At 33.2% G+C, this 12,550-nt stretch overlaps 1 protein-coding gene across 1 annotated transcript in view; it reads right to left on the bottom strand.

Annotated features, from left to right (window-relative positions):
* The window catches only part of LOC127239751 (dicer-like protein 4), a 29,430-nt gene extending 17,821 nt beyond the window's left edge, over positions 1–11,609 (bottom strand). Inside the window, exons 1-8 of the mRNA XM_051258048.1 lie at positions 11,382–11,609; positions 8,582–8,759; positions 6,491–6,601; positions 6,034–6,174; positions 5,855–5,927; positions 1,413–1,453; positions 1,094–1,237; positions 887–1,015 (exon numbers count right to left, since the gene is read on the bottom strand). Coding sequence (XP_051114005.1) covers positions 887–1,015; positions 1,094–1,237; positions 1,413–1,453; positions 5,855–5,927; positions 6,034–6,174; positions 6,491–6,601; positions 8,582–8,759; positions 11,382–11,500 — 936 coding nt within the window. The 5' untranslated portion in view covers positions 11,501–11,609. The remainder of the gene's footprint in view (positions 1–886; positions 1,016–1,093; positions 1,238–1,412; positions 1,454–5,854; positions 5,928–6,033; positions 6,175–6,490; positions 6,602–8,581; positions 8,760–11,381) is intronic.
* Between the last annotated feature and the right edge of the window lie 941 nt (positions 11,610–12,550).

Raw genomic sequence — 12,550 nt, 5'->3', positions numbered from 1 at the left:
AATACACTATTAATCCCATTTTTCCCCCAAAAACATCAAATCAAACACCTATTTTTCATTTTTTATATTATACTAAAAATCAATTTTACATTCAAAACATCACATCAAAACCTATTTATATCAATCATACAACTATTCAAATTCAAAATTTTTACTATTCAAATCCCAACTCAAAATCCAAACCCCCAAACAAACACACCCTATATATAATATATATTTTATTCACTCACAAAAATTCAACAATTTGTTTTTTATATTACAACACAATTTTTCATACCTAACACAAAAAAATACAGTCACCCAAAAACCACAAAGTGAACAAACCCATCGTATTCACACATTCAGGGCCAAATAAAGAAAATTGCAGACAATTGCTGCTAGTGTTCCACTGGGTTAGCTTTCTAGCACTCCTAGTTTGTCATTAGATAAGTATTGCTTAACAGAATCCTTTGTTTGTCTGATGATTCAAAGTCGCTGAAACTTTTAGTAGATTGGTAAGCAAGGTAACACAATTCATTATTTTCATTAGTGTAATTGAACATCTACCAGGTTAGCAAGTTCAACTTGATTGGGAGAATTAAATAGCCTTGTTAGAAATCAATTCCATTTGTCAGGTACTGGAATTTGGTATTATGATCCTAATTCAATTTGGTAGGTGTTTCATTCGCTTTCCATGGCACCAATTGTATTAGCGTAATATCACTGCATATATAGGACGAGAAAACTATAAATTCAATTTTCAAGGATACAGCAATTAGCTCATTTGGTGTGTTCAAGGCATTTGAAGCATGATCGATAACAAACATTTAGTTGTTCAAATCTAAATACTGTAACGAAAGCACTTTAGAGACTTGAAAGTAGAATAATTTAATCTAGCAATCCTAACCTGGAATGCACCCCACACTCCAAGGTTTTCCAGACAAAATATTAAATTACAATGCAGATTCTGAAGCAGCTTTTTGGTGTTCCTGAGAGTGCTATGATCAAGTGAATTCATCCAAATTTCTGATATGCACTGTATCAAGAGAGATTTCAATGGGCAGGCCAAATGGTTCACACAAATAATAATTTCCAACCAATCATCATGCAATACCTGGTGCTTTATCTCTTCTAGCTTTTTTGTATAAATCATGTGAGGGGGAGAACTTCCATCTTTTATTGCACCATAATAATATATATTTACTTTGGGGGATGTCACAAATTTCTCCAGTTCATCTTTATCTTCAACAGAATAAACCTAACAAAGAGAAAATGCCACCGATAATATGATGAATAAAGTAGCAGTGAGGAGTAAAGAGATTCATGCTCATTACAGCACTCCTCTTTTATCATCTAAGTTTATTTAAACAACAAAACTAATCAAACTAAAATGCATAATATTTAACAAGCATAAAACTCATCTACATAACAACCTTGGCGCGCAACAACGTCTCAAGACCATCAATTGATCCACCTGCAAAAACAGAATTAAAATAAAGATATTGCATCCTTGGGGCATTGAAAAACAAAAATACTATCTTAATGGGAAACTATTTTTTCTACAGGACATATCAAATTATAGATATTTGCAACAAAAGATATAACAAAGATTAGACTTCACATAACTTGTTACAGAGATCTTTGAAATACATATTAAAGGGCAAAATGAGCATCACCAGACCCCAGGAACTGATAAAACTATTCACTCAAAGCAAGACAATTTTAAACACAATTAAGTTGCTGCTAGAAAGACAGCTACGCTGCAGGGCTGCCTGTGTCACTTTCTTCTAAAAAGAAAGCATTACAAGCAACCAACCCCATGGGATTGCAACGACTTAAGGAGGTTACCTATAATGGTGATAGATTCAGAGAAGAATAAGTATCATGTCAATTTATTAATATAACTTCAGTTTTTAGTTTATAATAAATTTCAAATACAAGAGACTTGTAGAGGAATTTCACAATGAGAAGAGAGATTGATGAAGAAGAAGAATACTTCTATACTGTACAGAAGGACCTAGTACATACATCATTGCATCACTAAAAAGAAAAGGAGGAATATTTTCTAACTACTCTCTGCATGCTACATGAGTACTAAAACCACCTCAATATCAATCAGGACCACAAAGATTTTCTAGAATGAGCTTATGATCTAGTGTACAATAGTGCACCATTTCTCATACAAGAACAATCACTATTTTGACACCACCCCTCAAAACGTGCACAAATGTCTTTCATGACCATTTTAGCAATGAGCCTATAAAATCATTTCACAGTAATTGGTTTTGTAAGTAAATCAGCTGGTTGTTAATCTGTAGGTATAGAGGCTATGATAAACTGTTTCTGTTTCACTCTTCCTTGAACAAATGAATATCCAAGTCAAAGTGGTTTGTCCTTTCATGATGTGTAGGAATTTTGCAAATTTGGATTGCACTTTTGTTGTCACAAAATACTTGTGGAGTACCAGTCAAACTGAGATCTAGTTCCTTGAATAAAGATTGTAACCACATAACTACACAGACGCAAGAAAACACAAGAGTTGCTCTAAATTCTGCCTCTGTAGAGCTCCTAGTTACCATGTGTTGTTTCTTGGATTTCCAGCTAACAAGAGTGTTTCCCAAGAAAACACAGTAACCACTAACAAACCTTCTGCTATCCACCCAAGTAGCCCAGCACTATCTGCAGAGGCATTCAGCATCATTGGTGAATTTCTGGACATAAGAATGCCCTTCCCGGGTTTTGCTTTTATGAACTTCAAGACCTTGAAGGCTGCTCTCAGATGTTTTTCTGCTGATCTTTGTGTAAACTGGGATAAAACAATGGACAGCAAAACAATATCAATCCTAGTAAATGTAAGATGATTATCTGCCAACAAGTTTCCTGTAATATGCTGGGTTTTCCAACATTTCTCGATCATCTTGAAACATCTTGTTCCTTGTTTCCAGGGTGGTACATTTTGTAGAATTTCAAATTTTGCACAGATTAATAATGAAATAGGGACCTATATATATAGGCATGATACAGATCATGTAGACTCAAATAGTAACTATCTAATCTAATAGATCTAACCAAATAATAACAACATAATCTAATGAATTATAACAAAACATAAAAAACCTCTCAGCATACCCTCAAACTTAGTGCTAAACCAAGTTGAGTTTGTCGAGAGAGATTGGAGGTGATGCAACTAGATTCGTCTATTGAGTCAAACGCAGGGCTATCAACGCAGTTAGAGTCGGAAACAAAAATTTTCAACACAATTAGAGTTGAAATTAGAGCTCTCAACACCATTAGAGTCGAAAATAGGGCACTAACTTAAAAAGGAAACAATAGCTTCCCTTACTATTTCATTCACCATCACACCAATTTTAAGAAAGGTAATATCTCAAAGTTCCCACCATCATATGATGCATCAACTCTGACACGATAGAGTGACCATCGATGCGATAGGCAATTGCATCTTACAAAATCTTATAGGTTTCAAGTATGAGTGAGTGCTACCTGTTGCTGAACATATTGCGTGCAACATAGAAGGTTCATGTTCTGTTTTTGTGCCGAAGACATAAATTTGAATTTCCGAGTTCTTTGAAGTAATTGGTTTTACGGAGAAGTTAGTCTGTAAAATGGAATCCCTCGAGGTAGCTTAGAGCCTTATTTGGATTCTCCGAGGCTAGACGATGTGCTATTGTAATGTTTCATATCAGACAAGAGTATAATGAATGCCATTGCATTACTATTTTGTTTTTCTTCAAGAACCAAAGCAACAATATTTAGTGTTTGTTTGGTTTTGATTTGAATTTAGAGTTTTGAGTTTTTTGGCATTAATAGTATTTTGATTTGATGTTCAGTAAGAAAATAATATATGTTTATTGAAAACAGCGTAAGGTAAACAGTGGTGGTTACCAAACACACCCTTGGAACTTGGACAACATTAGTTGGACCTTTCAAGAAGACAAGTGTATTAACAGTTTGTTTCGTTTCTTTTGTTGCTTGGACATTCTGCATAGGGAAATACTTTCTCAGAATTGGTGCAAGGCGAAATCTAGTAAATAAAATAAATCCAACCCAAAATAATTAAAGTCCATAATTAAAAGCCCAACCAAATAATTACTAAAAGATTGATAAATAAAAGCCCAAGCTTGCGAAAGCAACCCTAAGCCTGTCTCTGCATTAGGTACACCGACAGGGGCCTTGCCCCCTCCTTGTTCTCGAGCTCTTGTCCTTGCTCCTTATAAAAATATCAATTAGTTTTTAAACGAATTGAATAGTCGAATAGTTTTATGAATCGAATACCCTAGCATGCAATATGTTCAGCAACATATGAGACTTACTCAAACTTGGAAACCTATGAGATTCTGGCAACTGCCTGTCACATCGGAGGCCTGCTCAGCATAGTCAGTCTAGTGTTTGGTTTAAGGCTCTTAACAGAATCAGGACATCCGATTTAAGACAAAATAACCAGAAAGCCTCGAGGCACATTCCGGTTTGAGTGTACCCGCAGAAACATGGCTTAGATACCATGTTACATTTTGTAGAATTTCAGAATTTGCATATATCAATATCATGAAATAGGGGCCTATATATAGTTGTGATAATCTAGCTAATACAATGGATATAACCAAATAATAATGACTTAATCTTAAAAAACATAACAAAATATAGAAAATCTCTCAACACATAGGAACTAAGATAGGTTTCGATCCCAATTGTCCATTATATTAGAGCAGATCCAAAGTGTATTTTCTTTGACATAGGACAATGCCAAAAAAATACTTTGGATTTCCCATATCCCTGATTTTGAAATTAAAATACAGTAGGGGCCAACTAAGGTGACATCAATTTGAGTAGCCAGGCAATAATAAGGTCATTGCATCTCATCCAGGTTGCTTTTGCGGGATAGCTCTTGGCTCTGGATACATTCCAGTGATGAACCCAAGTTTGATTCAAATGGAGAGAACAAGCTTGAGGGACTTGCCCCAAGAATGATAGTTAGGTACTGTGAATTCTAGTTGAACCAGTACAACACCATAGCCATCACCAGGGTGCACAGAAAAGGGTGGATAGCATCAATGAACTCTGAATTTTCTAGTATTCCTGCTGCAGTTGATGCAGTGAATGTTTCACTTATCTTGAAAGAAAGGAGATAAGGAGAATCTAGATCCTATAGCTCTGATACCATATCAATAAATTTCAAATACAGGAGACTAATGAAGGAATTTCTCCATGGGAAGAGGTAGATTGATGAATGAATACTTCTACTCTTTACAGAAGGACCTAATAAATATACCATTGCACCACTAATAAAACAAAACAACAAAAAAAAGAAGAAAAAAAAAAGCGAGGAGTATTTCCTAACAACTCTCTGCATACTACAAGAACACTGAAACCACCTCTGTACTAATCAGAACCACTAAGAGTTTCTAAAATGAGCTTATAATCCAGTGTAACGCAGTGTAGATGCACCCTTTCTCATACAAGAACAATATTAGAAATAGTTAAACTAGAACAGAAAGGTTATTTCCTCATCCAGAAAACACCAATTGCATGCCAACTCTAAATATATTAATGGATCACAGATTGGAACCAGTGAACTATAATGATGGCCCGAGTCTTACAACCCCAGATAAAAAAGTTCAATTATCATCATACTGGAATTGCTACTTCAGATTCCAGTTTCTAATAGAAGAATCAATCAACTGCCCGTGTTAAAAGGCCAATAAATTTGAATAACAAGATTTTTACGAAAGCTTACATTCAAGTGGGACACGTACAACTCATTTAAAAAATGAAAGCTCAGAGTTCTAGTGGTGTCTGCACATATGCAAAGAATATGCTAAAAATGCTATACAAGCCCTGTAAACACATCCTAAATTACCTTTGCCAAGCTTCGGAGATGCAGTCATGCCAAAAATACGAGGAAGTTGAGCAGCCTCCATTGTGTAGAAGATCTATAGTAGTTCCATAAAAATCCATATCTCAATAAGGCAGATCCAACTGAATTGAGAAACTGATAAACTGCATGCTGGCATAAAAGAATTTTTCAATATATACTACCTTCATGATTTCAGCATAAGGATGGTTGCTTTCAAGTTGGGCATAATGGCACTCATCAAATATCAGAAGTGCAACCAACTCAATCTTAATAAAGCAATGTGAAAGACAATGAAGCAATATCTGAGGTGTCATTACAAGGACCTGCCCATGGAGAGTTAATAAAGGTGAACTAGCCCGTAATGATAATTGTGAGTTTATACAAGGTACAAAGGAAATTCAACTTATTTCAAAGGCCTGCAAACAAACATTGCATCCCCAATCAAACCCCTACTCTAACATTGTACCAAATCTATTAGCATGTCCAAGGAAATGTTATAGCATAAAAGTTAGCAACAGCCACTTGCAAAACCAGGGAAGAATTCCCTTTGGCAAAGCTTAAAATAAAAGAACATATAACTATCACAAATTTTACCACAAAATAAATACTCAACATCTTTCTGAAATGAATGCAACAAACCTCAAATTCTTCAATTTCCTTTTCCCAGTCATACCGGGTCTTTAAGTGTGGTGAATTTCCACAACAGGTCCCAACTTTGAAATCTGTAGAACCTTCTATGACTTTGGCTTGCTTCCATTCAAAAACGAGAAAAAACAAAGAATATTTAAAAATGTTACAACAGAGATAATCAGATGCTTTCAAGAATATATATATTTTACATATGTGCATGTGTGTAACATCTTCACTGACCAAGATCAGTTAAAACACTAGACATTTCCCAGGCAGGAATCATTTAGATTTAAAATATAACCACAATTGAATTCATAAATGTGCGCAAGAGCTGGCCATGGAAATGGCATTGATGTGTACACCCACTGTCAAAGTTTTTTCATAATATTGAAAAATGACTAAATGGTATGAATTTCAACAATGAAAAGGCTTCAGTCCCTTTGTTTGATTTATCACTTAATGTCGCATTGTTTCCCATGAATAGCTCAATTCTGATCATACTTTAAAGAAATTATATTTTATTATTCTACTGTTTCTGCAATTTAGTAAAATAGGATGACTGGAACAGCGCACCTTATAATCTCATGCCATACTCAATGATTACATAGGTCAGAGCATCGCCTTAGGTATCAGATTAGGATTCTTCATTTATTAATATCTCATAAAGTTATCTGTTAGAACAAAGGTATAGATCACCTTAGGTATCAGATTTGTATTCGCTGTTAGGACCTATCTAAATCCTTAAAAAAATTGTTTATATTAGTGTTTTTTCCCCAATTTTATACTATTCAATCTACAATTTTTCCTTCCAAAACAATTACGCCCATGACTCATTTTCGATTCAAAACATCATATTCCCTCCCTCCTAACTCAAAGTACCATTTTTACCATTTTCGTTTGTCCCACTTCAAAATATTCCTTTTCTATTTTAGTAAAAGTAATCATACACTAATACTAAAATATCCTTAACTTTTACCTAAATTACAAATATACCATTACACATACAATTACTTTATACATAACGTCAAAGGGCAAAAATATCAAAACCTCTTACATACTTCCACTAACCAATAAAATACTATTATTTCTTAATCTGCCACAAAATCCCAAAGGGCCCCTTTGGAGTGGGACGGAGGGAGTATTAAACAACTATATTTATCTTAAAATATCCAAAGAGAAATTACAGATTAAATACAAAAACACCAGCAAACTAACTTAAAATAAATAAATAAAAATTAAAAACAGAACAGAAAAAAAAAAAGAAAAAAGAAAAAAGAAAAGAAAATGTCACTGAGTTTTTTCAGAACATCCCTACCACCATCCAATCTGACAATTTTATGATTAGTTTTTGTTTTTATCTATTTATCTATTTTTTGAGAATTTAATTATATTAAGATGAACATTGGAGTACAACGTTAGGGGGAAGGAGCCTCAAGGAGCTAGGCAGAATCTAAAAGTAAATGTGAATTGTTTATTAGCCCCTTTCAAGGAGAGAGACTATTAAACAATTTTCGACCAATCAAAATTGTAAACAGTGTTGAGCTTCATGATGGGTGGGAGGCAAGAAATACAAATTAAAGATATAAAATAGCCAAGTGAACAGCATAATAAAACAGTTCATAAACCAAACAAAAACCCTCATTATACTCAAGCTAAATGCCAATTAAAATATCATGAAAATCACCATTTGTTTACTTTGTTATTATTAAATCTCTTAATTTTCCTCCAAAACCATTACATCACATCCAACAACTATTTCACCTCAAAAACATCAAAACCAAAACAAAGCCTTAATGATTATAAATTTCATACCATTCTAACTAGACTTATTCTTTACTTAAAAAACCATCTATGTGTCCTATCTTTTTCTGCTTTGAATGATTCGGATGATTAAACAATAATAAATACTATGCGGCCAATAAATGATTTTAGTTTATCAGTTCTACAATTTTTTCTTATATTTCAGAGTGTTACCGCTTATTATAAATAAAATATACCACTGTGATATTGTTAACCCCGCAATATAGTATAGATTATTATCCACAATCTCAGAAAACATAGAAGAAGAAAGCCAAAACACAAGAATATAAAAAGGAGAACCTGTTGAACTAAGGCAACGGTGGGAGCCAGAAAAATGCATATGTTTTTCTGAGGCTTCTTAATTCGGTGTCCCATCTCATAAATAAGTAGAATGGCAATATGGGTTTTTCCACAACCAGTTTCCAAATAGACAACAACATTCTCCTTTAATGCCTTCTGACAAAGATCTATCTGGTACCTGCTTGAAGCGAAAAGGTCAATCAGATACCCAATGGTAAATTCCAAGTTCCAAACCTCTATATCATTGCAAGCTCTTGCGGAAGGATGTATCCAAATTCATAGAAATGTGGTATAGTAAACTATGTTGAGATGATATAAGGCTTCCAAAATGTGCTAGCAAAAATGAGTTTTCTCCTTCCACTTATTTAGTCATAGTTGTGCAGGCATACAGCCTAAAATATTGCAAGAAAAAAGGTTAAAGGAAAATCAAATTAATGCAGATAAATAACTTTAGCATGTTTCAAGCTAAGAAAATGAGCAACTAATCATTAGGCACTCTATAATATGAAACTCTTGAAGCAAATTCATCTACATATTGTTATTACAATATTCCCAATGAGACATAAATAGATTTAAGAAAAACTTTAACAACTAGTCACCCTATTATATGCAATGGGAACAATTTTCACATCTACTAATTCGAATGACCTCAAATAGGGCAGTATTTAGTGGACTTGGTTTTTGAAGGGTAAATACTAGTTTAATTAAAAGGCGCTTAAAAGGATACAAAGTAAGGCATAAACAAAGGGGCAAGCTATATACAAGGGAGCTTTCATGAGCCTGAATATAAAAATATTACTTTCAAAAGCCAAAAAACAAACAGACAAAACAAATAAATAAATACAACAACAACAACAATAATAATAATAAAACTACTAAGAATAATTATGTGCATACCAAAAATGTACATCACTATTCCGTCCCTCTCATAATTACATAATTGTAAATTATATTTATGATATTAAAATCAATTTTAGTAATAAAATAAATCCAGGAATATAGCGGGTTTGTTTGGTTGTGGTTTGAAATAGGGTTTGATTTGAGTTTTGGTTAATATTATTTTGATGTGATGTTTTGTGTGATAAAATAGTTTATTTTTATTGGGAACCATGCGGGTTGAATAGTGTTTTTTGTTTAAAAAAACAAAACACATCTGCATGTTTGAACCTAAAGATGATATCATAAATTGTTTTTAGTGGTAAAAGAACTCATGAAACCAATTCAAAGAGGTGGAACTCAGATTAAATTTCAGTGTAAATATTTGTTAGGCTTATTCATTAAAAGATAAAAACAAATATGCAATCTATCTTTTCTCAAATTTCATTCCAAGATGCAAACCCAATTTCAAACAAAAGTTCAAGTTTTGCATATGCAGAGTAGAAGAAAGTATGTCATAAAGTTTTGAGATATTACCTTCAAAACCTATGGATAGCTCACTAAGATTCTTATGTTGACCAGAAACAAGAATGAGGCAATGCACATTGCCAATAAGCTTAAAAAAGAGAGTAATGTAGCAATAAAGATCACAGAAAGATCTTTTCTACATAAGGCTAGAGCTTAGACTCTTAAGCCATACTTGCAAGCTACTTAAACACTCAATCACTTGAATGCTTTCCATGTTGCATATAAGGAAATAGATAATAAGCATAAATATTTACACTTCAGCATATTAAATAAAGGACGGATATAGAAAAGATCAAACTGTATACACATTTCAAACTTTACATTTACCTACCGCTTGGACAATTCCTAGAAATATCCATTTCAGCACAATTTTACGATCCACACACACATGAAACTTCTTAGCACAATTTACCAACATTAAGTGACTCCTCTATTCCCTTATAAACCCAAATAATGGGAGAATCTACAATGAACAGGGGCATATCCACACAAGAATTTAAAACTTTGCCATGTGTTGTTGCTATATAGAGTAATATGAAATGACAAAATTGGAAAAATTGAACCATTGCAGCCCAGTAGAGGCAGCTATTTACATTATTTTATATTACTTAATGCTCCCCCTGCCCCACCCTTATTATCTGCATGGTTATTGATACCAAAAGCCCATTCATACAGAAAAACCTCAAATTTCAATTGTATTGTGTGTGAGGACATTAATTTTATCAGGGTTACTCGAGAGTCAAGTTTGTCCACTATTAAACTCAATCTTAACCACAGTAGTAATTCATACAATGTTAATCATAGAACATAACATTATATACTTAAGTTATTCAACCATTTCTCCCTAGGTTGAATAGCATTATATACTCTGTATTTCAGTGTTTGTTTTCACTGCATCAAGCTACATTTCATCACATACACAAGATCAGAAATGAGCTAAGTAATGACTTGAATCTTTAACAAACACTTAACTTCTCTAGGGCTTTCGAGGTACTAAACTAACTTGATCGGAACCATTCGGAAGCTCAAACTTAAAATGCTCCACTTTAAAGGTCACTATCTGTTCACTTATCAAACTTCAGGTGAATCAAGAACCAGAGCCCTAGTTTTCGACCACTCAAATTGGGCCCAGCCAGCCAAATTGAAGCAGAGATACTTCACCGATTACACAGGACTTTGGCATGCGGGAAACCCGTTTACCTTGTCACCTCTTTTCACCATTTTGGCCATCTTTCTACCTTCCCTAAATTCACTCGCAAGAATTTTTCAAATATTACAAACTTTTTCCAAAGAGAACATGATCGGTCACTGGGCTCAGGAAAATCAAAAGCCCCCGGAGTTTAGTATGATGAAACAACAAACACCAAAATATCAAAACAAAACAAAACATGCGTACTTCCGGGCGATTCTTCTGGGATCCTTCTCTGGAGTCGCGGAAACCGGAAGTTCTTCATCGCCATTGTCCGGAGACTGAGTCCGGTGGGAAGATGAGGCGGCGTCGCTTACATTAACCATGGCTAGAGAAAAGTTTACTGGAGAGGTGGGAGTGTTGGCAATGCGAAGGGTGTCGCGTAAGAAGTAGGTAGGAAGGCCTTCTGGGATTCTTCGAATAAATTAATACACTGTGATTTCAGTCAGCACGGGTATGTATGTATGTATGTATGTATCTATCTAAACGGGATTTCATTAGCGTACGGTTACGTATATATCTATATTAGATACATCTATGTTATACTATGTTTATATATGTGTGTCAGTGCAAAATAGTGGAATGGGGATTAAAAATCATCTTTGCAATATTTTTCGGGGTGTATATTGGGTTTTTTTTTTTATATAGTTTACTCTTTTAATATGTGTTTGTTTGGGGTTGGAATTTTGGGGTTGGAATTTTTTTAAATTTGAATAGTAAAAATTTTGAACAGTTGTATTATGTGATATAAATAGATATTGATGTGATATTTTGAATATAAAATTGCTTAGTATAATATATAAAATAAAAAATAAATATTTGATATGATATTTTTAGAGAAAAAATTTTGTATGAATAATATAAATCTTTCTCAATCCTCCGAACAAACACACCCAGTGACACTATTGATGTATTTCTTTGGGATGGTTTGAAAAAATTTAAGTTTGGATTTTGATTTGAATTTTGAGATAAATTTAAATTTTTATGTTTTTTTTTTTATTTTAAAAGTTTTAATATGTATTGATTTATGAGTAATATATAATAATAATATGGATATGTATTAAATTTAAATTTTTAAAATTAATAAAAATATAATTTGAATATAAATTTATATTATAAGTTTTATTCTCTATTGTATGTATTTTATTAAAAATAATAAAAAAAAAAATTTGTAGAGCAACTGTCAATTAAGGAAAGGGAGAAAAATTTTGGGCCGTTTTGCAACTGAGAGAGGGAATGGAGTTTAGCGTCATTTTCATTGTAATTAAATATATATATATTAATAAAAATAATTATAAATTAAATTAGTTTTTTTGGAAATGAAGGTATAGTTTAATGGCAAAGCTCTTACTTTTGGGTCAAGAGTTCGACCTCAA

The sequence above is a fragment of the Andrographis paniculata genome, unplaced genomic scaffold, assembly GCF_009805555.1.
Source record: "Andrographis paniculata isolate CXL003 unplaced genomic scaffold, ASM980555v1 Contig78END, whole genome shotgun sequence".
In the NCBI taxonomy this organism is placed as follows: domain Eukaryota; kingdom Viridiplantae; phylum Streptophyta; class Magnoliopsida; order Lamiales; family Acanthaceae; genus Andrographis; species Andrographis paniculata.
Note: the sequence above shows the minus strand (reverse complement) of the source record. Positions and strands in the feature narration are given on the sequence as shown.